Genomic DNA, 27,823 nt, shown 5'->3' with positions numbered 1-27,823 from the left:
CAAAGATGAGAGTATTGTATCTCAAAGGTCAGGGAATGAACTCTGGAGAAAATACACTTACATTCCATGATGTATTCTACCTAAGGCAAGAGCTCTAAGTCTCTCATACCCAAGTGAATATTCAAAACTCCAGAGCCTATATGCTGCTATCTCCTCTCTCCCCATGTTGCGAATCATAGAAAATCGTCCTGTAAATTTAGCTTGTTATTGTCAAGTATCTTTTTATTTTAAAGGGCAACTAAAAATTCCCCAAATGAACAAAGTTATCTCTGGAAATAAGCAAAAATTTCCTTAAGAGTTAAAGCAAATTTTCAAATCCACCAAAATAAAATTCTACATTTTGAATTGTGCTACATCTTTTAAATTACTTATTTTGTCTTGACTACCAAACCAGAAGAGTCAGTTCTAGCTATGAATGACCACGTAAGAATTTGTGAAAACTACTGTTCATCTGCCACTGTGATTCTTCTTTTTTGGCAGTCAGATTTCCTGTATTCAAATGAACAAGTAGCACAGTATTTTAACTTCTTCCCAGCCCAGGGCATAGCATATGCAGGTCATAAAGACCAACAGAATGGACCCTACCCTACAGTGAGTTACCAATCTGATAACAAATACTGAAGCAAGAAGAGGAATAATCTAGAACACATGCTCCTTACCAATGACCTCAAGCAAACCAGTATCTCTCTACCTCACTGACCTAAACTTTTGACAAGTACAAAGGCATTTTAAAATGTCTGTCAGTATTCCAGTTTTAATCCTAAAATGGACTGGACATTTAAACACAAAAAACTGCAGACACACGAAGTGCTTTAAATGAAAGAGTAATCATTAAAAGGACAATGTCACACATTTTTATGACAACTTTGTAAGTATTATTTATATCACAACAAAAAAGAAGTATAAAGTAAGAGTGATAGTTTCATTAGTGACCTTTTATTTTTGGTTCTGCTATTCACTCTAGTCTTTTCACGTAGCAATGGGGCTGATATTAAAATGGAACTATAATTCTAGAAAAGTGTGATTAAGGACAATGGGCCACAATGGAAAATAGTTTTTAAATTATTTTCAATTTTAATTTCTAAAAGGCTTTTTTAGTTGATTAAAGTGATCATATCTAATATGCAGAACTCTGACAAACTGGTATTTTCAGTACATTTTATAGATAATTTTTAAGCATAAAAAAAATAAAGGCACGTGGCCACTAGCACTCCTAGGAGAACAACTTAATTAAAAAAAAAAACAAAGTCTGCAAATTGTTGACCTATCTCAACACAGAGCAAAATTGAGCAGTACCAGTCTCTCTCTCTCATGTTCACAATCACAGAGGAGCAATGTCAGTCATTCAAAAACAGATGAAAACTTGAAGTAAATTGGAAAAAAACCTAAGCTACTGCTATTGCTTGAACAACAGATAATAGAGTACAGTTCTGACCTCAAATCTAGTAAATCTATCACAATTGCAGCTTCTGTGAGATTAAATCTTTCATATCAATAGTAGTACCTCCTAGCTCATCTGGTTTAAAACTAGACCAGTACCCAGTTCTGGTATACAGTGCAACTGCTCAGACAATTGTGTCTCGACAAACTGTTTAGTTGACATAGAAGCAGAGATTGTTGAGAAAATGTGACAGGAACACTAGCCACTATTCCTGCTGAAGAACATCTCATGAAACATTAGGCTAAATTTCAACCCTTGACCCTTGAACTTCTCTAATCTTGCTTTTGTCTTTTTTTTTTTTTTTTTTGACACTAGTCTTCCCTCAGATGGTGACTCCTTAGAATTCTTATAAATAATAAATAGGAATAAACAAACAATAATGCCAAAGCTGGCAACATTCTCTAGCACTTTCAAATATGATGACATGTGTGTTCAAGATAAGGTGCCATACAAGACTAACTCTCCTGGCTGAGTGTTCTAAAACATGTGCAAACAAAAACATTCAGTCTTTAACATATCCATTTGGAATGACTATAATAAAACATTGTTATCTCTCTACCTTGTAAAGGTTATGTTTTGGATGGAACCCAGATCTACCACTGATGGTATATTGACTTTTAGTGAAAACACTGAAAAACTTTTGAGAAGATCAAACTCATTTTTAGCCTTCATTATTTACCGTCAACTTGAGATAACAAGAGATCATTTAAGAAGAGAAATCCCTGAAGGTAAGGAAGAAAAGTACAAGGACACTCAGACACTACTGAATATATATCCCTTGATATCACAGGTTTGAAAGAAAACTTTTCTTTTGAAAATATGTGGTTACTATTGAAACACAATGGTATTAAAGTACTTTTCTAAGACGATAAGGAGATGTTTGAAAAGTTGTTTTTTGTCAAGCTTTTCCTTGTCAAAGACAATTGCCTGAGGTATCCTAATGTTGGGATGATTACGCAATCATATTAAACACAGCTATCATTCCACAAACCCCTCTATATTCCCTATTTTCCTACTACTGATATTTATGGCTCAATAAGATTTAGCACAAATCATACTCGCAAGTCACAGATTTCCACAATGAAAGAACATCAGAGACAGTTACTAGCTGTAAGTGAATAGGTATGCTTAGTCTGTCAGACTTAAGCCAATAGTTACTTGCACTCACAAAATAAAACCAAAAAAAAAGAACCCCCAAAACAAAGTAGTACTCTGGTAGTAGAATTCTGGTAACAGATCTCAGAGTATAGATAAAAACAAAGCAGAAACATACAATCTTAAGAATAAAGAGCTAGCTGCTATTCCAAAATCTGAAACTTGGGTGTTTAATTAAATTAAAACATTGCCTCGGGTTCAATTTGACAAATCAGAATTTACTCCAGTCTTTGGCAGAGTGTGTTTKTGCGTGCACAAAGTTAACTAGTTCCAGTATAGTATTTCCTTAATGTGAAAGACATCTAGTAGCATGGAATAACACTAATGATTCYTAGCAGTGTCAAAGGAAAAGGAAAAGGGAAAAGGGAATGTGTAAACTTCAGAGATGAACTTTGCTAGCCTTCTTTTCTGCAAGATGGTCCCAGAAGCTCAAACCCCAAACATGCTGGCTGGTAGAAATTCCTTTTGCTCAGGATGATCTCAAGAGGTTTTGAGGGGTTCAGAGCCTAGCACCTTCACCAACACCAAATTCACTTCATTTCTAATCACTTTGTAATCATTTTCAAACACTGCTGTTCCTTTTCCAACTCTTACTATTAAGTTACAAACAACTTCCCCACTCTGCGAAGGAAATAATGGGTGCTGGTACTTCTCTTAATAGTAGGAAGCAAGTCAACTCTACAACACTGGTACTATCACTCCCAGAGCAATTCGCTGTACACTGCAGGAACAGCTCTCACAGTAAGGTGCACTGCTGGACTAACAAGTATGACCCAGTGTGAGAATGGACATTATTCCTCGCTAGTTCAGATCAACTTAGAAAGTAAGAATAGATCCCATGAAACAAAATCAGATTTTGGAAGACTAAAGAGATAGGTCAGGACTTAAACTAAGTAATTGACTAATGCTGCAGATCTCAGGCTCACCCAAGAAACCCAAAAGTCTACACTAGAAACTTTTACAAAGTATAAAATGAGAGAAGAATCTTCTAAACACCTCCTTTGCAAAACAGAATAAAGACAAGCAATCAGTTCACAGATATCATCCATCTCATTAGGGAAAAAAAACAGCTGATCATGTACTAAGTATTACTGTTTAAGCACAGATTATTATTATTGCTTTCTTTTTATTTCTCACTTAGGTCAATCACTTGCTTTTACATTCCCAAAGGAAAAGCCAAGGAAGTATTAGGAAAAATTCACACTTCTGTTTTATGCTTTAGGACACTCCAATTCCACTCAGTCTAGCATCTTTAATCATTTAAAGCTCCTGAAAGCAACTTGCCCAAAATTATTTTCCTCCCCAGAACAGTATCTGAAATATAGAGAAACYAAAAACTTAAAACATAGGAAGCAGAAAGTCCCTAGTTCAGTGATCTTAAAATCCTTTACTAATAAAAACTTCTTAAATTCTGTTTCTGTTAGGTAAGGCATGTATTCTGATGGGAAGGTCACTTGCTAAGTCCTGCTCATTGGTGAGAAGAAAAAGGTAATCAACTCTATTCGGAAAGAAGATAAGCAATGGATTATATTTTGTCTCTTGCCCACTTATTCTAATAGCGTGCTAATTCTCCAAAGGCTTCACCCTCACCCTTCCCAACAAGGCTCGGATTTGCCTTCTCTGACACTTCCCAAGGCTGTTATACCACTGAGGTCACAAACAGAGACAAATATTGTTTGAAAATTACACATTTAAACAGGACTCTCATTGCTAAGATTTTAGATACATGTCTGAAAATATCCTACACAGTTTGGTTAAGGTACCTGTTATTTAGTTCAAATGAATATAGAATTGCCAAACTAGATCAGGCTACTAGCCACCTAATTTAACAATCTGCTGCTTTCCTTACAACAATAAATAGCAGCTGCTTCAAAGGAACACACATACACAACCCCTACATACAACCTCCTACCTCCCAACACAGTCCCCCCTCCCCACACAAACTCCCCATACACACACACCCTTACCATACACAGGACCGCCCTTCCCACCACACACACATGGTCCCCTCACACGCCCACCTCCCAGACACACCCCCACACCACCCCATCCCCACACACACCACACATGCACACCTCCCCACAGACATACACCCCCCAGACATCCCCACACACACACCCCACTATCCACACATACACACTCATACCCCCTCATATATACTCCCCCACACCCCACACACACCCCCTCCACACATACATGCACCCCACCCCCCACGCACACACCCCACTCCCCCCACGCACACACCCCCAACACCCTCCTAAAACTGATACTATCTAGTATCCTGTCCATAAACAAATTCCTCCATTTTAAAGTAAAAAGAACAGCCCCCATTCTCCCCTGCCCTCTTGAACTAGAGCCAGCAATTGTATGACTACAACATGACTTGATATAGCAAGCTATTACAACACAAAAATATTAATTATTTGGGTGAGGTTAGTTTTGCATCTGATGAGCCAACTCAACTTACTCTATAGCCACAAAAACACTAGGTCTGGTTTGGCARCTCTATATTCATTTTCAGTAAATAGCAGGTACCTTAGGAAGACAGCAGAGAATTCGGTCAAACGTTTTTGGAAGAGATTAGATTAGCTGTAGCATGAAAGCAAACCCCAAGGAACAGAAGTCCTCATACAGAGCAAGCAGCAAGGCTGGAAAAGGATGAGAGGAACAGGGCTACTCTTTTCAGCAGCAGATCATCATTAGGCTGCTTAGCTTCAACAATGTAGCTGTAAGAATCTTACTACAGATGCACTGTAGTTTCAGCCAGTTTAAACAAGCACAGCTCCAAGAACCCCCTCCACTTTTCTCCAGACATGCATTCTTGTCCACTCCTGCGTGCCAACACTACACATGCCTGATTCAGGAACCATTTCAGGAAATTCAGCCCACCAAAGCAACAGAAAAATATTCACTCTTTTCAGTAGCAATTTTCTGCTGATTTTAACTCAGCTTTTGCCTCAGATTTGCAGACTACTACTACCAGCATACAGGGAAGGAGACAAGAATGCATGGCCTGGGTGAACAAACATGAAGCAGCACTCAGTGCATAAGCCACAGTCTAAGATTATTTTCAATACAATTAAATCTAAAATCACATGTTTTTTTTTCCTTCTAAATTTAAGGAAAAACCTGTAATTCCAGATTTCTTAACTTGCATTTACAACTCCTTCTGGAATTCTGCTCTGTTGAGGCAACTAACTTGTAACTCTTGAGCTGAACACAGTTCTTCAGCAGATCAGAGTGGCTCTGTTGACAAATCATCATGTGACCAGTACCACTGGAGTTGTGCAGCTGCTAAGGATGCTGAGTAATACAGACTTTCGGCTGTGGAAAAAAAAAATCGATCAGAAGGGACTCCTGGGGACTACACTGTCGGATTGCCTGGGGATCCAGCCACACTTCCAGTCCAACCCTGCAATGCAGCAGTAAGGTCTCACGGAGCTACTGCCACTGCCTCGTTACTGAAACAAGCCTATCAGTCCATCTCCATTTGGCCATGTCAGCTACCTGGTAAATCACGTCATTCTTAGATATATGCAGATTTTGGAAGAATCTGAGTAATAGAAAGTGTCCTTGCCTCTCTCCAGCTCAAGGCTTCACTGATATTGACATCAATGTGCTGTATTATCACGTATGCCTAAGTATGCAGGTATGCACAAGCAGTGAAGAATGCACTGTATGCACCACATATTTGGGATACATTCTCTTAACTCCCCTATTGTGCAGAATTTTACTGAGCCTGGACCCCTCACATAACAGCAGGTAACATAAACGTATTACCTCCTGTTTCAGAACAGCTTTTTCTAGGCCAGCTGAGTACTTTAATGAGGAAAAAGGATGAATAAAAATTGTGCCTGTGTTCTTAACCAGAAGTCTATACCAATACACAGGGACAAAAACAGAAAAGGGAAACTAGAAGATTAGAGGAGGAAAGGTTCCTCATGTCTTTCCAGGATAAAGAATTTTTTTCAATATAAGGAAAGGAACAAAACAAAATAAAAAACAGAATTAGCTAGTCCAAACTAGTTATAAGAAAATTTCCATCCACAATTTTTCAGCACATTTTTATCTCACTCCTTTTGAAAAGATCAGTTAAGTAGTTCTGAATGAACCCTTTTTATGAAAATTTCCTGTGTTCTCCTCTCTCCCAGGCAATTTCTTCATTTTTATTCATTCTTGTACTATACATCTCTCAAAGTTAATTTTCTAACTCCAATAATATTTTATCTTTTTTTTCTTCTTGCACTACATGGAGCATTGGGAAGCATTAAACAGAAGAGAGCAGAAATCGGGTGCCTAAGGATCACAAATCATTCTTGCTTTTTTTAATTCCCCAAACAAAGAAAGAAAATGAGGGACAGGAAGAAGAAAACATGACCAAGAAACAAGAGCAATCCTGAAACACTGAAGGACTAACTATGCATTTTAGAGGCTGCAGCTAGTTTTGGATGATTGCCTTAACAGAACTAACCATCCACTGGACAGCATATGCAGGACAAAAATGTGTTCAGAGTTTCTGACAAGATGTTTCCCTGATTAAGTAACATCCTTATGAAGAGTTTCAAGTCTCTGATAAAAAATACAGACACTTCAAAATTAAAGACAAAAGTTTGTTAACAAACAAAATGAAAGAAAGCTCAGTGGTATCAGAGTCAAAATTCCTGGTTTTTATACATTCACTTTTCATGTTTGATTGACCCCCGTTGCAAAAAGGTACAAATGTTGACCAAAGTTCCTTCAAAAAGTTAGTTTTAAGACATTCCTCCTGAATGAATTTCCCAACACATAACAAGGTATATGCTCACAGGGCAACCTCTCTTTCAGAGGTGAGGGTAGTTATATATTCACTTTCTATACAGAATTATTCTAACACAGATTGCAGGGATTTAATTCTTTCTAAGATATTCAGTGATTTTTTTTTTTTTTGAGTGCTATATGGGGAAAAGAAATGGAAGAGAGAGATAGGCACAAGATACACAGCAACTGTCTCCTTTCTTTAAGGAATCCAAATAAAAAAATGCAGAAAAAATATGGTAATAGTAAGCGTTACACAACTTAACATCAGCAGTATTAATATTCTTCGTATAACAAGCATAATGTTTGCAGAATTATTTCTTTTTTTAATAGACCTTAATGTCTTGTTTTAAAGCACAATAACTTGCAATAATAGTTCAAATTATTATGATGAACATACTTTGTATTTTCRATCTCTTTCTTTTTGACACTTACGTAACTACACATGTGTACAGGAGCATATTTTAGTTATGTCACAATACTACCTTCATGGCAATTTGTACTGTCAATAGAAATTTTTTTTAGCTTATTTCAAATGTGTTTGCTATCTTGGCGTCAGAACACAAACAGAATTAAAAAAAAGAAACTCTTAAATATGATCCATAAACTTGAAGTGTCTATGCAAAAATGAAACTAAGAAATTTCTTCTTAACTCAGAAATACTGTAGTCCTTATCCTGAAATCAACATGCTAAAGCAATCTCCTCTCTATTCTCTGGGCAAAGTTAACAATTATATTTTATGATCACAATAAATGCTAAATCACATAGACATACATGATATCATGTTATTCAGATTAGATACGGCCATCTGGCACACATGAATTCATTATCAAAGAATAGACAGGCTCCATTTTATAATCTTTTTACAAGTACTCTTTCAGCTAATTTCCAGGCTTAATTCATCCTCACCAAGATTTCCATCCTCAATGGTCAGCACTACTTCATCCATCACCAAGGCCCGAAAATCTAGCTCCTCTTCACAGCATTTGGCCTTCAACGCTCTCATGATCTCCTGCTGAGGGTAATCTTCTCTGATGCGACGGTCTGTTAAGAACCACAGCCTGGGAGCAACTGAACTGCACATCTTGGACTTGTCTTCCAACCTTCGACGTTTCCTTTCAGTGGAACTTCTAGATGGTGGGTGAAAGGAGAACTGTTAGAGTGCAAAGGCTCCTATTCTCCCATTTCCCACTGTCCTGAGTTCTACTCCCTTTGCACAAGTCTGCCCTTTCCAATAGGGGTAACTTAAAACCTCCAAATAGGAGAATAACGCCTATGCCTATGTATAGCAGAAATAACAAGAATAAATCCATTTATATTCAGTGGCTTCCTACTGAACTTCAAAATCAGGTCATGGTCCTTCTGCAAGAAATGCATACTGGATGAAACCTGTGGTACTGGCAGTAGCAGCCCCTTTCTGGACAGTACTAGGAAGCATGCTATGGACTCAAAAGATATTCAATGTCCATCTCTGAAGGCCACAATTTTAGCTGCAGAATGGGAATACTTCCTTACACTTGAAGGGAACTCAGCCCCTCCGACATACTGCTTAAACATCTATGACAGACACAATGTCTCTCTTTTCACCACCTATGAAAGACAGCTTGTACCAAATTCTTTAACTTAAAAAAGCAGTCCAGAAGAAGAAAAGAAGTGTTAAAATAGAAATTTCCCTGAAGGAATTTCAAGATAGTGATATACTCTGACAAACGCTTATCATCTGCTTGTTAAAAATACGTAGTATTATCCAAAAGATATTAATGGAAAACCAGTGGAACAATAAGCATCAACATAAAGCTAAGACCACCCAACATTAATACATGTAGCCTAAAGTAGAATCAACATTTGAATGCAAGTGTTAGCTCTCTTCCTTGCCCTCCACCATTATACAACACCAATAACACCAATGGATTCAACACCAAAGACACAAATCAGTTCAAATTACAAAATGCCTACAACAATAATCAGAAAAATACCATTCCTCTTGCTTTGAATATAGAGAGCTTGGACTATTTTTTATTTTATTCTAGTATGTTTGAAAAACTGCAAAACAATTACACGTGTGTTAATGGACTAAAAAATATATTCATCATTTGCATTTAAGTAACAACAGAAAGCAGCACAGTATAGGGGAAAAGAATTCCAGAGAAAAACAGAGCTCTCTGCCACTCATTTTAAACCAAAAAATTAATATAAACAGGTAGAAATCATTATTTTCACCAATATGGTTTGCATGGGTTTCAAGCAGAACTGAACTCTGAGATAAAAACAGGAGTTCTGCCTGGTAGTCCTAATAACTGGACTGGGTTTCAGGAGAAAACCTAAGTGCAGACAAAACCATAGATCTGTAACAACTTCTTTCATGTTTAGAAGAATTTTCGTAGGTTTTTCTGTTGTTCTGGGTTAAGATTTGAAGGGTGAAAGGATTATAACCATAAGAACAAGCTGCATTTTTTGTAATGAAGAACAATGATTTTGCTACCAGTAAAGATTTTTATTAAGCAATAAGACAATAAATTTTTAAATGGCCATTTTTACTCCTGCTATTGAGAATCCTAATGGCAACAAGCACACGCTGAAGAAGCTATGACTTTTTTTCCACTGCTTTGCTAATCAGGAGCAACAATGCCAGGGTCTACAGCTCCTCAAAACAGCAGATGAAAGGGAAATAGAAGCTGAGGAAAAGCAATCACAGATGCAGACCAGCCCATGACAGGTGCCAAGATGCTCAAGGAAAAGTAGCATAAGGAGTGCTTGCTTCTTGCAAAAAAAAATGGGGGATGGGGATAGGTTGTAAAGGACATCCTTTGCATCTAAGAGTTCCTTTTTTCCTTCAGAACAGCTGAAAGTAAAAAGGGCAAACTGGGTGGAGTGGCTAATACATCTGAGGGCTGTGCTGCCATTCAGAGAGACCTGGACAGGCTGGAGAGTTGGGTGGAGAAGAACCTCATGAGATTTAAGGACAAGTGCAGGGTCCTGCACYKAGGGAGAAATAACYTTAGGCATCAGTACAAGCTGGGGGCTGACCTTCTGGAAAGCGGTTCTGCAGAGAAGGACCTGGGAGTGCTGGTGGACGACAAGTTGACCAGGAGCCAGCAATGTGCCCTTGTGGCCAGGAAGGCCCATGGTATCCCTGGGTGCATTACGAAGAGTGTTGCCAGCAGGTCGAGGGAGGTGATCTTGCCCYTCTGCACAGCCCTGGTGAGGCCTCATCTCGAGTACTGTGTCCAGTTCCGGGCTCCCCAGTACAAGAAAGACATGGAGCTGCTGTAAAGAGTCCAGCATAGGGCTACAAAGATGATCAGAGGGCTGGAGCATCTGCCCTGTGAGGAACGGCTGCGAGAGCTGGGCCTGTTCAGCCTGGAGAAGAGAAGACTGAGGGGGGATCTTATCAGTGTCTGCAAATACCTGAAGGGAGGGTGTCAAGCGGATGGAGACAAACTCTTTTCAGTTGTCCTATGTGACAGGACAAGAGACAATGGGCAGAAATTGAACCACAGGATGTTCCGCCTGAATGAGAGGAGGAATTTCTTCACTGAAGGTGAGAGAGCACTGGCCTAGGTTGCCCAGAAAGGTTGTGGAGTCTCCTTCTCTGGAGATATTCAAGGCCTGCCTGGATGCAACCCTGTCTAACCTGCTCTAGGTGACCCTGCTGAGCAGGGGGGTTGGACTAATGATCTCCAGAGGTCCCTTCCAACCTTACCTACTCTATGATTCCATGATAAGGCTTGGGCTTTACAAATGCCAGATCCTGCTCCAATTTTGCTCTCATATTCTCAACAAATAATTTCTCTAGATCATGGTTTACAGAAAACCTGCTAGAGCAATGTACTTTGCTAAGAATTGCAACAGATTATATTATTCAGAAATGGCACTACCACAGCAAGTTCAAAGGCTTGCTGTCAATTTACCCTTATTTCTGCTATTTGCCTAAGTCACTGGGGAGACCAAACAGCCCCACCTACTGTCCCTTCTTCGAAAAGTCTGCCTTACCCAACAGTCAAGTTAGTCCGTCATGCATTAAATGTATCTATAGAACACAGAGTGATAAAAAAAATATCCTAGATAGAGCTCTTGTATTTATTTGGGTCATGAGACTACAACAATCAGAAGCCATTACAGATCTTTAGCCTCCTCTCTCAGAACTGGTTTCAACATTGGTATAAAGGTAAAAGTATTTTCTCTCCTCCAGCCTTCTCCCAATTTCTGGTTACTATTAACTCTTGATGTTTTTGCCAACAAGGATCTGCTCAATTTTTTCTTAAAACTCTTTGCTACATAGCCCCATCAGCCCCTTAAATCTGCAGAGACTGTGCCATCTTTCCCTGATTACCATTTGAGCACTTCCTTTCTGAAAAAAACAACAAAGGCTTAAAGGGGGGGTGAGGGGAAGACGCATCCTTTTTCTTCCTCTCTTATTTTTGTAAGGAGCTACAGCATCATCAGGAAGAACCATCTAGTATCTTAACTAGCACATTAAACCAATAAGCATATGAAAAATGTCTGTGATATGTATTAGTCTCCCTCCTAACACTTCATCTTTTTCCCTCTAAATATTAAATGTTTTATAGATGTTACAGGTACTAAGGTTCACATCTCATCATGAAGCAGGCAGGTAGCATCCTCAAGTCTGGAGAAAAAGATAAAGAAACTCACTTTGATCAAGGCATAAGTCACTGACAGAGATAGAAATAGCAACTAGTAATCATAAATTAGATCCCTTGACCTGCTTGCTACCCATTACCCATTTTTTTTCATCAGGAGAAGTATCACCACTACTCGAACATTCTGTTCCTAAAAACAGGATGCACTTCTCAGTTTCAGTCTCTCCTTATATTATGTATTTTGATTGCGTAAGGAGTGTCACGGAACAAAACCTGCAATTTAGCCTATTAACCCAAACATCTTAACAATCCCTCTTACATTCTCAAGAAGAAGGTCTGTAGGAGGAAAGTCTGCCTAGCAGTCAGATGCACAAGAGCACTAAGCTCTCAGATTGGATAGGATTTCCAGAATCTTTCTCTGGAAACCAACTCCACCCATTGCAATTTAAAAGAGACACAGTTTGAGACAATGCTGGGTGTGCATGGAAATGCTTCCCAGTCTCTGTGAGCTACTGTTACAAAGTAAGTGTCTATGTACAAGGGAAGGGAAAGAACAGCAGATGATTACGTATCTTCAAAATGAGAATAGTTAAAATCAAGTTTTCACTCAAAGCTACTACAACCAAATTGGGTACAATCTTTCAAAAAGCCAAAGGACTTATGAAATCAAAAACAAAAGAAGAAAAAAGATTTAACTGCATAAAACAGAACAAGAGATGTAAAAGGGTGGAGTCAAAGCAAAAGCTCTATAATAGAAGTCAAATCAACTGTGTCAGACTATGCAAGCAATCACTGCTGCATCTGCTTCTCTGTGGAACAAATTCTCAGCAATTTATAGAGAGAATAGAACCCTCAACTTTAAACTGTAGCATCACTGCATTATCTAAGCTAGGTTTCATTTCAGCATTTACACAGCCGTTTTCTCCTCTCCATCATATACATTTGTATTTCCTTCCTTCATGCCTCGAAGCTGTAATACACCTTCCATAGATGTTCTAACAAAAGTATTCATTATGCCACTGTTCTACTTCAAATCATATAAGATTATGTTCTATGGATATAAGAGGGAATTCAGCCAGTCACATCAGCTGTCTAGATAGATATTGAAATCTGAAGACAACTTCCTTGAACAAGGTCTTCTATCTGCTATGGAGAGAATTTTAGAGACCTGACTCCATGAACAGGAGACTAGTATCCGTCGTCCATTTCTTCCTTGTCCTGCCTCCAACACCCAACAGCAGGAAGAAAAATGGATTAGTTTCTTTTTTATTATAATGTATTTTCCCCTAAGCTGAAAAAAGAAAACCATTATGAGATACAAATCCATTTATGTATTATTGACAAACGTGTGTGACTTGAAATTAATCTAGCTCATAAAAAGATAGTTCCATATCCTTTCCATTCAAAATGCAATTGCCCAATGAATTTGTATATTGAAAAGACTAGGCTGTATCTTCCCTATGGGAACGATAAATGATATTCCAGATGTTTTGCAGCATTAGGAATCAATGTGGTCTATCCATCTCAACTGTTTGACTTGTGACCTAATATTGCAGCACGCTCCTATTGCCTGTAGTGAGATCTGGGAAGTAAGTTATTGAAACAATTATATCACCAGCCTCTCCCAGAATCACCTTTTTTTAGTCCTTGGCTCAGACTTCCGGCTTCAGTTACAGTACTGTGCAGCCGATTTAACTCCATGGATTTTAGCAATTAGTAGAGAGGTAAAACTTAATCTTAGTTTTAGCATACCCCTAGGAATGTTTTATCCTTACAGCTCAGGTAATGGTAATAAAAATCTCATGCGAGTAAGAGGGAAAGAGTGATAAGGCTGGCAGCCATGATCGCAACAGGAAAATAAGAAAATCATACCTCCAAGCACCTGCTTTGTTATGAATAAAATTGCACTCTTATTTATCATTCTTAACAAAAAGCATATCCCTTCAACACTTTTTTTTCTAGTACACTGTTATTGGTATTAGGAAAAGGTATTTTGCGTTCCTTTTTATCATAAATTAGCTAAGGTTTTAAAACCGAGTATGTAATTCCAATCAACCAATAGTCTCTACTATTATAGCAGTTTCTAGAATGCTGTTTTGGGAGGCCACACCTCAAGACACTGAAGACCTAAGAGTATCTGGAACATGCTTGTAAGTTACAGTAAGGATGAAAGCTCAAGGCAGATTTGATTTGTTATGGATTAGATTGGTTAAACAGTTAACTAAGTGCTGTCCAGCATATGATATACATGGTCACGGAATGGATGTCTCAACCTCAGTTTAGTGAGAAGAACAGAGCAGCAATTGAAACATCCCAGAAATAAAACTTCTCTGTATCATAGGGAGAGCAGATCTGAAAACAGTTCACAGGTGTTCTTAGTATAAATAACAATTAATTCTATGTTCCCCATACAGATACCAGAATGATGATCATCTGAAGAAAATCTTAAAGAAGTATCTATGGATTACATGCAGAGGTAACAAAACCTGACATTTTCAGCCATTTATTAAAATTATTTTAGAAAATAAACTCAACAGAAATCAGTACTTATTTCTGACACTGCTGCTCCATGGTGATTTTAGGGACAACCTCAAGAAAAAAAAATCCAACTAAAAAAAAAAAAAACACCTCTCTCCTACTCAACAGATAACTACAATTTAAAATTTTAGTTATCACAAAACTGTCACGTAACTGCTTGAGAATCTTTGGCAAGAACAAAGACTCTCTGAAAACTGAAAGTAATTATTTAAATGTATTTTATATAATATATACAGCAGAAGCACGATCTGTCCAGTGCTGCTGCATTTCATCTGCACTCTGTATATGCACTGCAGAATTTAAAGTCATTGCAAGCAGGTGAATCCCAAGAATGCCTCTTATAAAGCACAACATGGCATCCCCCCTTCCCCTTTCCTGTGAGGTTTGTAGAGACTGCAGCAGAGGATACGGGGAATATATTAAGTACAATGTGTCTTAAACTGACTGCCTCATAGTAAAGCAGAAAATTGCTACCATTCTTTTACAGCGTAATTCATACACACACACMCCCCCATAGATGGACAACTACTATGGCTTTCATCTGCTCTCTCCCAACCCTTGCACTGAGTAATGTTGAAGATACTTGTAGCAATCCTTCCTGCACAACTGCCTCTCAAATGCACACATCTACAAGATCATCTATCTTGATGCTTGCAAGTAGGTGATAACATTCCCCATTCACACATTCTAATTCCTGATCTCCAGTGAATAATCTATTCTCTTCCCTCTCTGCCACACAATGCTGATCACAGTCAACATCAGCTCTCCTCCTACTTTGATCTTCCAATTTTTTTTTCCTACAATAGGCTTTCAGCTTTTTCATCCCTGTTTGTGTGCATGCCTATGTAAATAAAACATCGTTTCTTCGAACATCCACTGCTTTCCTGAAGAGAGGTTATCCCATCTCTACCCAGGTTCTTCTGCAATGTGGTATAATACACCCCTCTCCTTTTCGATTGTGTGTACACAGGCAGCTTTCCCTCCTCCCTTCCCCCATCCTACTCTCAGTCTCCATGCTTGCCTCTCTCTTAGTGCCTGGAATGGGGGAAGGGAAACAATCACTGAATGAAYAGACTGATGTGACTTACCAGAAATTTGGTGAGGAAGGACTGGAAGATAAAGAGATGCCAAAGATGGGTGCTTCTTTTAGTGTGCCAAATAAGTGCTGCTTCAATTCTGACTCCCTCCGTGAGGTCACGTGCCTTGTTATGTACCCCTTTTCCTAGATCTCCTACTACCCAAAGAAGGTGGCAATGAAGTCTTCTGGACACCTCCCTGCACTGCAATCCAAAAGATGGAAACGTACTACTGAAGATCCCAAAACAAGGAAGAGGTGATGAGGACAACTTTCTTCTGGTACTATATGGGCAATATCTAGCTAATGCCTCAGGGACCACAGTAGATTTCTGAGGGTGGAGAAGAGGAAAGGGGGAGTAGATGAGTACTAATATAACTCTGAAATTGTCCTCTCCTACTGGAGAGGAGGGATGGGAAAGAGAGAAAAAATACTAGTGTAAAGCTGTACTTTTCAATGTAAAATAGAGTCAATCCAGCAAGGCTCTTGTGTCTCTACTTCCTGAGAACTAAATGCTTAAATGAGCCTGAAGTCACGAACACCTACGAAGAGAGAAAGACATCCAAATTAGACATAAACAAACACATAGAAGTATCTAATAAATTACATTTCAACAGAAAAAAGGTAATAGACAAAACAATAACCAAAACCAGAAGGAGCAGACGAAACAATTAAAGGAACAGTGCAACTTCAAATGATTTATAAAAATTTACTATCATAGAAACACATTCTTAAGGGAGAAACTAGATAGTTAAGTAGTATGTTTATTTACAGCTAAATGTGTGTTTAAAGGAAAGATATGCCTGTAACTACAAGTGAACAAAAGAAATCAGGTTTTAAAATCAAAGAGAACTGTATTAATCTTTGTGTGCTTCTTTAAACCTCTCCTCCAGAATAATATTTAGAATTCATGTGAGGAGACTAAAGAAAAGTATGATTCAGGTAATAAGCATATTCATATGAATGAAATCCCAATTCGCCAAAGAATCGTTATAAATAAAGGCAAAAACAAAAATAACGTGTCTAGAAGGTGCTTGTGTAAATAATTAAAGATTAACACTTGCTCACTTTGAAAACGCAGCCCATGGCAGAGCCTAAAACGTTAAATCAGCAATATGCAATTATCTCTTCAAATATTAGAAAACAAAAGAAGGAAAAAATCCTGGTTGTAAGCATTTCGTTGCAAGATCCAACCATAGACACACACACCCCTCAGTCACGTGAAAAACTGCTCCCAACGCACGCAGATTTTTACATTCGCGCACTGGAGGGGCTTTTCGTTGCGTTCCAGTGGCTGTTTACACACGCGGACGCGTGTGAATAACGCAAAAAGCGTGCAAAGACGGGTGAGTAAGCCCAGACACCAAGGCGGGACGTAAATAAACGATATTCCCGAACACATATCCACACCACTGCGACGTATACAGAGCGCGATATAACCGCGGAAAGCACTGGGCGAGGGAGCATCGCAATCCAAAGCCTTCCAGCCCGCGAGGGGGAGGGGTAGACACAAGAAGAGCCCCCGCGTAAGAGGAAATCACAAACCTGGGTGTCTCGCCTCGCCTGCCCGCGCCTGCGGGGTTGGAAGGCGCTGGCAGGTCCGAGCGCTGCCCCGTCCCCGCGCACAGGGATGCACAATCACCATGGGCGCAACGCGAGGCAGCGGTCGCGGGGCGGGACGGCTAAGGGGACGGTCACAGCGCCCCCCTCCCCCCCCAAACACACACACACACACACACACACACACACACACACACCCGGCACGGCGGACCCCACCCCCGGGCTCGTACCGGCTCAGTCCGACATCTCACCCACCCCGGGCACTGCCAAGCCCGAGCCTGAGGGGACAACAGCCGCGGGCGGCTGCGCCACCGGCCGACGCCCCCCTCCAGCACTGCCCGCGGAGCCGGGCAGAGGAAAGGAGGCAGCGGGGCGAAGAGGGCTTCGGGGAGATTTCTCCCCCTTCTCCCTGTGGGTTGCAGTCACTCAGCAGCGCAGTCCGAAAAGGGAGCACGCTACGCTCCCGCCCGGCCCCCTCCTTTTTCCCTCCTCCCCGCAGCTGCGGAGAGGAGACAGCCTGGCTGTTCCCTGCACTAAGACCCTCCGCCCCCCGCAGCCGCTGCTCCAGCCACAGCGCTGGCGCTAACGCTGCCACCTCCTCCTGCGCTCGCTCCCGCCACTCGACTGAAACAGCGATCGCGCGAACGGCCGACTGACACCGCGGGGGGGGGGGGGGGGGGGGGGGCTGGAGCGGCGGCGAGGCGGGACGCGGAGCTCCAGGATAGGGCGGGAGTTGGGGAAGGCGGCGGCAGGGAGGCCGTGCGCTCCCGCGTGCGCCTCCGCACGCGCACTGAAGGCGACCCGCTGCCTCTGCCGGTAGCGCCGCCCGCTTGCGGCTCTCCCCTCTCACCCTGCTTTAGCCCGCTGCACCGCACAGCGGCCCGCGTGCCGCAGGGCGCGAGGGTGGCGGAGGGGAAGGGACGGGCAAGGGGTAACTGTCACGCCGCGCTCTCTCCTTCAAATGCCTTGGCGCCATGTTATTTATGGCCTATCCTAGTCGCCTCGCAGTCACTCCATGTCCCCCCACCTCCGATTCCTGAGGCTTGGCAATGACATCACACATGACATGACATACAAGAATCTCCTCGCATGACTGGAGAGCAGCACCCTCTCTGGTCAGGTGTGCTGACATACTCTCTTCCTCCATCTGACCCACACCAGTGACGTGGTCAAACCAAACCCCCTGTGATGATTCCAAATTCAGGCCTGAGACAAAAATGGCTCAAGTGACAGCAGGCTGACCATGACACACTTGGCTGCTTTTGCAGCCAAATGAAATACTGCTGATACTTGCCATGCTCTGTGTGTTACACTTGATCCTCCTGTCCCTTCTTCTCTTCAGGCATGTAAAGACCCATCCCATTACTCTGGAATATCAACTGCAGCACAGTACAGGTAACCAGCAGTTACATCATGAGACATGCCCAGCCCTCCAGTCAGCGTGGCATGACAAAACAAACATCTGACAACCACCTCACTTCTCTGGTACTGTTGGCACATGGCACACAAAGCCAAGCACCTTTATCCTTTGTGTGAGATAAAGGTACGACACAGCCTACACACTGCTTGTTATGTACCATCACAGGTCTGACATATCTGATATATACTCTGGGCTGCATCATCCTTCACCATCATTTGTCTAAAATAGTAACAGTTGGCAACAAATGATTATGATGCATCCAATGCGCCAACCAATACCTTGTTTATTAGTGTCTGTTGTACACCTCCAGTTTCCTCCATACACAAAGGTATGTCCTTTTTATTCACTATACCACATTAGGTGTATATTCAGTATTCACAGCACATTGCCTAAAATACACGCAAGGCACTTTACACAAAACACATGATGAATCATTGATCCTCTCCTTCCTGTTTCCTAGGCTTTCATGTATGGTTGAATTTACACTTTCAGCATATGACTACTTACCAAACAACACATACTGAAAATCCCCACAGACATTGGGGCATAAATTGTCATTCATGTATGTAACATACTGCACTCTATTCTGTTCATTACCCTAGAATAGATGAAGTTGGAAGGGAGCTCCAACAACCACCCTGTCCAAGCCGCCCACCTCAAAGCAAGATCAGCTACAGTTGGTTGCTCAGTACATCACCAGCCTACTTTTGAGTGTCTCCAAAAACGGACACTCCACAACCCTTCTGAACAACCTATTCCAGTGTCTGACCACTCTCACCTTAAGAAACTTTTCTTATGTTTAAATGTTTGTTGTATTACAGTCCGTACGCATTGCCTCTTTTCCTGTCACTGAGCACCACCGAGAAGAGGCTGCGTCCATCTTCTTTACACCCTCCCTTCAGATACACATTTTTAAAACCCCCAAGCCTCGTTTTCCTCCAGGCGAAACAATCCCAGCTCTCTCAGCCTCTTCTGACAGATGCTTCAGTCCTTTAGTCTTCATGTCCCTTAACTGGAATTACTCCAGCATGCCTTTCTCTCTTGTATCGGAGAGCCCAGAACTGAACACGGTACTTCAGATTTGGTCTCACTAGGTCTCACTACACACACCAAACATACTCAACTTACTGCTCTGATTCCATCCAGTATAAAGCTCTCATTCACTAACCTTCACAACCTCTGACCTTTTACCATACAGTAAACTCAGTCCCTGTCCTGAGGAAACATACATATAGCTCAACAATTTGTGTTACACTCCCAACTTTTCCCTTCAGATATGAGACATACCCATTTGCTCACACGTGATACTCCCAAACACCAATCCTGCATGAATACAGCAAATTCAGCCTGCTTTCCTCTGTCTTTTAAGTATGTGGCAATTCCATCCTAATCATCTTCACTCTCCCACCTGAATGACAGACATTTTACATACTCCATGCCTCCCACATCTAGTTCACTTGCACATGACACACCTACAGCCATTTCAGATAAGCTGTGAAACCCTCAGTTGCAGAATAAAGATAGGCCATCCAAACCTTTCATGCAGCAGCCCCTATATTTAACTGGGTTGATGGGATTGTGTTCCACTGTAGTGAGCTCTAAATTCTAGAGCAAAATCTCCTAGTATCTGCTGCAATGTTTTTTTCATTTATACTATGATACATCATCCTACTATATAACACGTTCCTACTTTGGCATATTTCCTGCAGAATTACAGCTGATAGTTAAAATACTCATCAATGCAAGCATTATTGATCATTTCTAAGACTATCTTTCCTAAGGGTACACATGTTCATTTGGGTCCCTAAATATCCTAGTTTTGCGCCCCAAACCTCAGATGTGATTCAGGCAGCTCTTCTCAAAACTTCTGCCTAACGAGTATACCATGGAAAAGGCCATCTCACAGATGATGTTAGTGGCCAAAATGCCTATTTACCTAGACATCATCTGAGGCACTGTTCTCTTGTCTGTTCAGGCTGCTTGCCAGTACTTCTGGCTCCTCATCAGTCCATGGCTGCAAGCCAGAGAGCACTTCTGGCTCCCAGGTTCTCATCTGTCTGACTCTGTACAAAAGTGTTACAACGTAAGAGCAAGAGAGAATTTTAGGCAAGTCCCAGGAGGGTAAATTTTATTTCTATATATATATATGTATGCATGTATGTATATGTATGTATGTATATGTACGTATATATGAAGTTTTTATATATATATATATACACACACACACACAAAACCCCAGCACACCAAAATGATGGACAGTATTTTTCTTACTTTAACAGCAACAAAATCTGACAGAATTACTAAATTCTAAGCCTTCTGGAAGAGAAAACACATGTGCATCAAGTTCACACTTCTGAAAGGCAATTTTGAGGTGCAAGGGTTTGTATACACAAGGAATTTACTAACAGAAAACCACTGTAGTATCTTTTCTCCACTGAAGATCTGTGTAGCCATTATACATCAGCTAGTGGACAACACTATTTCAGAGTAAGAGTTTTTCTAGATTATTGTGCGCTGCTTTAAAAATAGGATGAAAAAAGAGGAAGGAATGCCCACATAAGGATTTATATAGTTGTACCTACAGTGATGTAATAATACCAGATTTATTTTTGTTATATATAGCAAAATAGCTTGTCTATAAGTAGACAAGCTCTAAGATTTGTCCTCTACATCCCAAACATGGTTAACAGTATATGAAAAGAAGAAAACCCCACAGATAGGAAATCCTGAAATGTAGAGTTTTGACCATAGAAGTAAGAGTTTAGTTAGGAGAAATCTACGAGGAAACCGTTCCATGAGAACAAGAGACGCAGCACAGTGATTTGATCTGTGTCTCAAATTGTTTAGCATTTTCCAGCTGGGTCTTACGATTCTCAGTAATCTATTCAGCCAGCTACCATTTGCCCTTCCAGCTCTCTTGCATGCAAAATGGAGCCTTGGATTCATTTTATTACCATTTATTGGGCTGCTGGTGTTGTACTATGTTGAACTCAAGCACAAAGGAGTATTGAACTGAAAACAATGCTGGAGTCAGTGAAAGAGCAGGTCAGACAGCATATCTCTAGAGCAATTTACCATCATCTTAAAACTTTAAGTCAGTTTGGAAAAGAGTCCTGAAAGTGTTTCGCTATTTCTTATATGGTTAAAACAGGAAATTATATCAATTTGTTACTTGGGACATACCCACTACTGGAAAAGCTTTTTAGAGTTCTTCCTAAAAACTGGCAGTATAGCTGAGTTGTATATAGATGCTGTACTTTTCCTCTGGATTGAGGCAAGACTTTTTGCCACTGAAGATGAGGTCTTTCCCATTACCTACAAATCTATTCTCAGGAAAAATAAACAGTGATATTTAAAGTAGAAGGGTTGGTAGCTCCCTCAGTTTCAACCGTTGGGAGGACTAGCTAGTTTTACCCTTCAGGAAAGAAGTAATTGCAATATCTGATCAACGAAGAATGTATGCCTCTGAACACTAAGCATTCTTGACACCTTTTTTTTTGCAATTTTTCCCGTGTGCTCTGAAATGTATAATATAAGGACAGATCCAAAGCCTTAATGTATGCAAAATCAGATTCAAGGAAGGATCTTTGGCACCAAATTCACTACAAATGGAAGACAGCAGTTTAGTTGTAGTCTCCATTCTGCAGGACATTATTCATATCATAAAGTTCCACAGCTCTTTTTGGTTGGGTGCATGAAGCTGTGAGAAGAAAATGATGAAGAAATTACTGCTAACACAAAGGTCTCCACCCTAATGGGGTCTGCAAAAGTTGGTGGATTCACCGACTCAACCCAAAAAAACATTTCAGCTCAGCACCATGTATATCTCTGATCTCAGCAAGTTGCTGCAGGCTCTTATCTTCTAGACACCAAACTAGTCACCATAGATCCCCCTTCAAGAACATAACATCCAAATTTTCCACATCAATCCATAATGCACGTAATTCATTCAGGTTGAAAATGTTTCATCACATCTAATTCTTCACTGTCTTTGAATAAACCATATCCACATACACCCCCAACACAAGGCCCTTCTATGCCCCTTTTCCCCATTTACAACTCTACACCTTGCTATGGCACTAATTAGTGCTGAACATCTCTTCACACAGCAGTTTCACATGCATTAGACAAACTCACTTCCATCTATGAGTTGTTCACTTGCAAAATCAGGCTTGAATTAGGAGATGCTAGCTGCATTCCCGCAAGGACGGTAGGCTACCAAGGAAACAGCAAGACTTGTAGAAGGGAAGACTCACGACAGACTGGGCATGGTGAAAACGAGGTTTAGGCACACGGAGATACAAGGGGAGCTTTACCACAGAGGGAGAGGTGGGGATAGCCAGTTTATTCACAGGCGCTGCAACCCACTAACATAAGTAGCTCTGGTCACGCCAGGCCACTGTACAAGACAGCAGGCACGTGACAGCGCGCGCGCGCTTCAGCCACTCGCGGCGCAGTGAACGGCTGCCCAGCCTGCCGAGCGCAGTGCAACGCGCACGCGCGTGCTTACCTCCGGGCAACTGGGTAGATCTGCGCGGCCGTGCCGAGCCGCTGCCACGAGCCGCTTGTGCCGGGCGCGCGGCGGCGGGAGGCGGTGCTCGGGAGCGCTGCGGTTGCTCGGGAGCGCGGCCTGGCTGGCGCCTCCTAAAAGCGCGTGCTCATCCCTGCAGCAGTGGCGGGAGCAGCCGCAGCCCGGCTCCTGGTGTCAGCCGGCTAGAACCGGCCCCAGCAGTGAGGTCTCTGCAGTTAGAATGGCTGAATGCCTGCTCGGCTGCCCCCTCCCGCTCCTTTCCTCTACCTTTCCCTTGAGCGCAGGCCATGCAAAGCAGCACCGCTAACCTAGAGCAGAAACTGCTAATGCAACAAAGAGGAGCCTGCAGAGGTTGGGAGGACCTAGTAGAAAGGTGCTACTAATTTATCTTTATTGAAAGAGATTTGTACTCTTCCCCCCCACCACCACCCTTCATCGTGCCTGTTTCTTCCTCACGCTGAAAAGGAAATCAGTCTTTCTATGGCGATGGGGGTAGAGCTTAACTAATTGGCATGGGAAGGGTGCGACCATCTATTTCCTACTCTAGTCGTAGGAATGGAGCAAGCAGGTTTTCTAGGACAGAAAAWTTTTGATACAACTTTTTTGATATAACTAGACAAAGGAGGAGAGATCTGTTCAGTCGTGGAATAGATTTCACCCAGGGAAGGGTTGGGAACCCAGTTGTTACCAGCATTTGAAATGAGGACTGGAAAAGCCTTGAGGAGTGACTCGCTGGGAAGAATCCTGTCCCCAGGAATGAGCTAGCAGGGTTTTAGCAAGACTTTTCTTGCCAGATAGCAATTGTCTGGGGGCTTAAGCGGGGAGAGTATGCATCTCATTGACTAACATTGAAGGTCAGAGGGTTCTGCTATCCTTATTCTGGACAGTCCCTATTCTGGACAGTTTGAGAACAGAAGAACACAAACTCAGGCTGGCAGAATTACAARCAGAAACAAAGGGATGAATGAATAGCAGTTGGTGGGGGCTTCAAACCCTGGTATATAACCATCAGTTACCAGTTCCAGAAGAAGAAAGTATCTTTCCYTGCTAAGATGCAGTTGTACTTAATGGAGACTGTAGTAGTAGTACTGAGGAGCTGGAGAAAAGGAAAAAGATGTCTTTTGAGGGAAAGGATAGTTTGAAAGGAAAAGGCTTCTTTCTCTGTATCTCCCCTCTACCTACCCTTCTGTTCKCCAATTGCTTTTCTCAGTCTTTCGTTCTGTCCCTTGTTTCATTTCTTTTGCAGAGAGTTCCTTTGTGCTGCCTCCCTTTGTTCCTGTTTTGTGTTCCTTTCTCTCTTTTTGCCAGTTTTTGTCTCTTTCCCCAGAGGCTTTTGATTAATGGTATTGCACTGATGACTTAAGATCTCAGTGTGTTGGGAAGCTCTGATGCAACCACAGGGTGGCTATTCTCTATAGGCACTGCTTTCCTTCATTGGAGAAAGATTGATAATCATCTACCCTGCAAGCTAAAGAGCTTCACAGGTAGGCTAAAGTGTCCCTAAGTTTCTCCCAGTTGTTTTGGTGTTTTACTTTTGTATCTGACAATGGGACCAGAACTGATGAGATGGTGTTCCAGGGAATATGTTTTTATGACTTATTTGTGGAGAGTTTCTTCTCTTACGCTTTATCTTGTCACCAGCAAGACAGGCTATGTATCCATTGCCCTTGTCTGCTTGCCTGCATCAGACAGATGGAGAAGATTAAGGAGCATGTGAGCGCATTTCAGATTTCCTCCTCTCTTTGCAGGGTTTGCCACCGTTATGGTAGCTGTGGTTAGGGGGCTCTGTGGAGTTCGAGCTAAACACGCCCTTTCTCACTTCTGTGGCCAGTGTGGATGTGAAGAAAGAGAGGCCAGAACTAGTTTAGCATAGCTGGAAACTGCAACTGGTGGAGTGCAATGGCAGGTTGGATGGCAGAAGCAAGCAATAGCCAGAGTGTGAGCCTCTAACTGTGTTGGAGGAAGGTGGGGAGAGGTGAGGGAGTCACTCTAAGAAGTTGCAGGGGTTGGACAGCTTCCTATAGAGTGATAGCATGACTACCAGGCACACCTGTCGTCATCCTCCCAGCCACCCTCTTCACCATCTGTTCCCTCCTCACTGGCGTGTTGTAAGGCATCTCCCTCTTGACATCATGCAAAAGATGTGCAAGGCCTACTTCTCCCATGGCCTTCTACCCTTTTTGTCTTTTTGATTCAGGCAACAAGCATGCAAGGAGGGGTGGTATATTGTACACTGTCCTAGCATTTAGTTGATGGAGAATTAAGCCCAAGGGTGAGAAGGGGAAAATCTGCAAAAGGGAAGGCAGAGGAAGGRAGGGTGGACAATACTCCTGAAAGATTGAAAGAAAGATGTTAAAAAAGGAGAGAGGAAGCTAGATGGAAATAGAAAAAAAAGTAGAAAAAAAAAAAGCTGGATAATAAATAAGAAGCAAATGGAGAGATATGGAGAAAAGAAATCCAGAAAGAAGAAAAGACAAGTATTGAAGGCAACAARGGCAAGTGATGTTTCAGACTTGCAATTAGTGCTGTGGGGAGAAGGTGATCTGCATTCCTCACTGTGTCCAAGAGAAAGGGCACATCCTCCTTGGTGGAATTCACAAGGCAATAGAGTTTCTGTAGGTGGACATTGCCAATGCACTTACTGTCACCAGTAGCATTGAAGGCACTGATGTACTTCACTTCTGTCCAAAGGTCATACTGTTATACTGTTACCACCCTTCAGAGTACAATGAAAATATGCTTTAGTAAGCTTTGCAGTATGCCTTGTTTGACCTTTCACATTTTTCTACATCTCTGACATTGCCTTCCCTCTTACAGCTTCAGAAAGAAACTCAGATTATAAGAGTTGCTGTGCCTTCTTTTATCATTCTTGTAGCACTTAAGGCTCTCTCCTCCTTCTCCCCCCTCCTTTTCCTCCCCTCTCCGACCTCCCTCCCTCAACCCTCTCTATCTCCAACCCTCTTCCCCTGACCCTCTCCTCCCTCTTCTCCCTCTCCTCCTCTCTCCTCTCTCCCCTCTTGCCCCCTCTTCCTGCCATCCCCCCCCCCGCCAACTCTCTCCACCATGCCCCTGTGACAGCATTGCCCATACTGCCTTGTACTGTTTTTTGGCTCGGTCTCTCTCAGAGCTTGGCTCTACAGTCTGTTCAGCCAGAATCAGAATGATGCAGTCTGCAAAAACATACACCCTTCCAGACACCCACCCCCACCCACTTCCCCATTTTTCACTCCTCCTTCTTCTCTTTTGATCAGTCCACACTGCATCCTTCCTGTCTTGACGCTGGCAGCGTGTGTCCTCCTTTCTCCATCCCTCCCCCTCATCTCCCTGCAGTGTTCCCAGCCCTTACTGCAGTGCAATCCATCACTCTCAGCCAAGGTCTTCATGCGAGAGGAGGGAGGAAGCATGGCTCTCTGTGAGGGGGGGGTAGTCAGGGAGTCTAGCTATTTCCTTTGCTAAGAAGTTAGAAAAGCTCTTGGAATACAGACCTTCTGTCTGCTTTTAGCTATTTTATTTATTCATTTAGTTATTTAGTCTCTTTGTTTTCAAAGAAAAAATGTTTCTGCCAACATTCCAGTGAAGGTGACTGAGAGGAAACCGAGGAGACAGAGAGAAAGCCAGAGACAGAAAAGCTTATACAGAAAGAGAAACCAGGAAAAAGAGAGAGCACAAGGGGGAAATACATATATGGAAGAGAAGAGAAATGGAGGAAGAAATGCAGAAATAAAGGAGGGAGGAGGAACAGATGCACATGAAAAACAGAATGTATTGGAGAAAAAGAATGAAAAAGGGAGGAATACCAGAGATGACAGATGGAGAAAGAGAGAACTGAAGACGAATGCAGTAAATAGCTAATGGCRGCTGGCTAAAGAGGCTAGGTTGATAAGAAAAAATAATGTTTAGATATTCTAACAAGCAAACCCAGCATGTTTTAATCTGGRTGTAGATATTCTATTCAGCTGCATGCAAATGATATTCCAGTGCTTTTTTATTCTAAGAACAGTTATGAATCAGGAAATAACGAGTGAACAGTTGAATTATTATTTATAAAAAGATACCTGCTTTCGTCCTTCTCTGCATTCCTATGAGTTTATAAGGACAAAAAYACCGAGGGATAAATGCAAGAAAATATTAGGATAATATCAAGTTAGGTATTTTAACTACCACTTTGTCGCCCTTTTACAGGCATTATGCAAAGGTACTGTTTATCTTGGGGCAGAATGATCCACATTTGGTGCTGTTTTCATCTTTTAAAATGAGATGAGCTTAATCAGTATTGGCCCTTTAAATATATGCATATCACATTAGGACAGATTTTCACTARTATCATTTGCCTTGGTTTCAATCTGCTATTAAATCGGAGTAGTAAATGACTATGCATGGGGAAGGGCAGAAGAAAAATACAGTTACCTGGCCAAAGTCAAGTGTACCTACAGGAGAGACAGTGATTTATATCAGTGTAGTTGCAATAGTGCCTGAAATCTTTGCTCAGATTCCTTTAATGTCAACTGTAGAAAACATCACTGAAGATTTAAAAGATAAGTCAGCCTTTACAGTCCCTGTGGAAAGATAGGAAGCAGAGGGATAAAAACCTGAAAGTGGCTGCTTTTTAGTTTTTCCCACAATATAAACTCCTAGCAATTTGTCTCTTAACACACAACATCATTTGCATTTCTTTGTAGACACCTCAGTACAACTGCTCTTCTC

The 27,823-nt window shown here is 41.6% G+C and overlaps 1 protein-coding gene across 9 annotated transcripts in view; it reads right to left on the bottom strand.

Annotated features, from left to right (window-relative positions):
• RIMKLB (ribosomal modification protein rimK like family member B) overlaps window positions 1–23,122 on the bottom strand; it is a 50,811-nt gene extending 27,689 nt beyond the window's left edge. The window contains exons 1-4 of one of the 9 annotated variants that reach the window (XM_085298871.1): window positions 17,399–17,733; window positions 16,059–16,150; window positions 15,622–15,813; window positions 8,301–8,521 (exon numbers count right to left, since the gene is read on the bottom strand). In XM_085298871.1, the coding sequence (XP_085154997.1) occupies window positions 8,301–8,475 (175 nt within the window). In that variant the 5' untranslated portion in view covers window positions 8,476–8,521; window positions 15,622–15,813; window positions 16,059–16,150; window positions 17,399–17,733. Of the gene's footprint in view, window positions 1–8,300; window positions 8,522–10,418; window positions 10,503–15,621; window positions 16,151–16,676; window positions 16,698–17,153; window positions 17,295–17,398; window positions 17,734–22,725; window positions 22,742–23,098 lie in introns of those variants that run through there. The other 8 variants (XM_085298869.1, XM_085298866.1, XM_085298872.1 and 5 more) reach the window with 8 other exon arrangements.
• Window positions 23,123–27,823: the final 4,701 nt, after the last annotated feature.

The sequence above is a fragment of the Rhea americana genome, unplaced genomic scaffold (genome assembly GCF_003343005.1).
Source record: "Rhea americana isolate MKP2758 unplaced genomic scaffold, rheAme1 scaffold_142, whole genome shotgun sequence".
Lineage (NCBI taxonomy): Eukaryota > Metazoa > Chordata > Aves > Rheiformes > Rheidae > Rhea > Rhea americana.
Note: the sequence above shows the minus strand (reverse complement) of the source record. Positions and strands in the feature narration are given on the sequence as shown.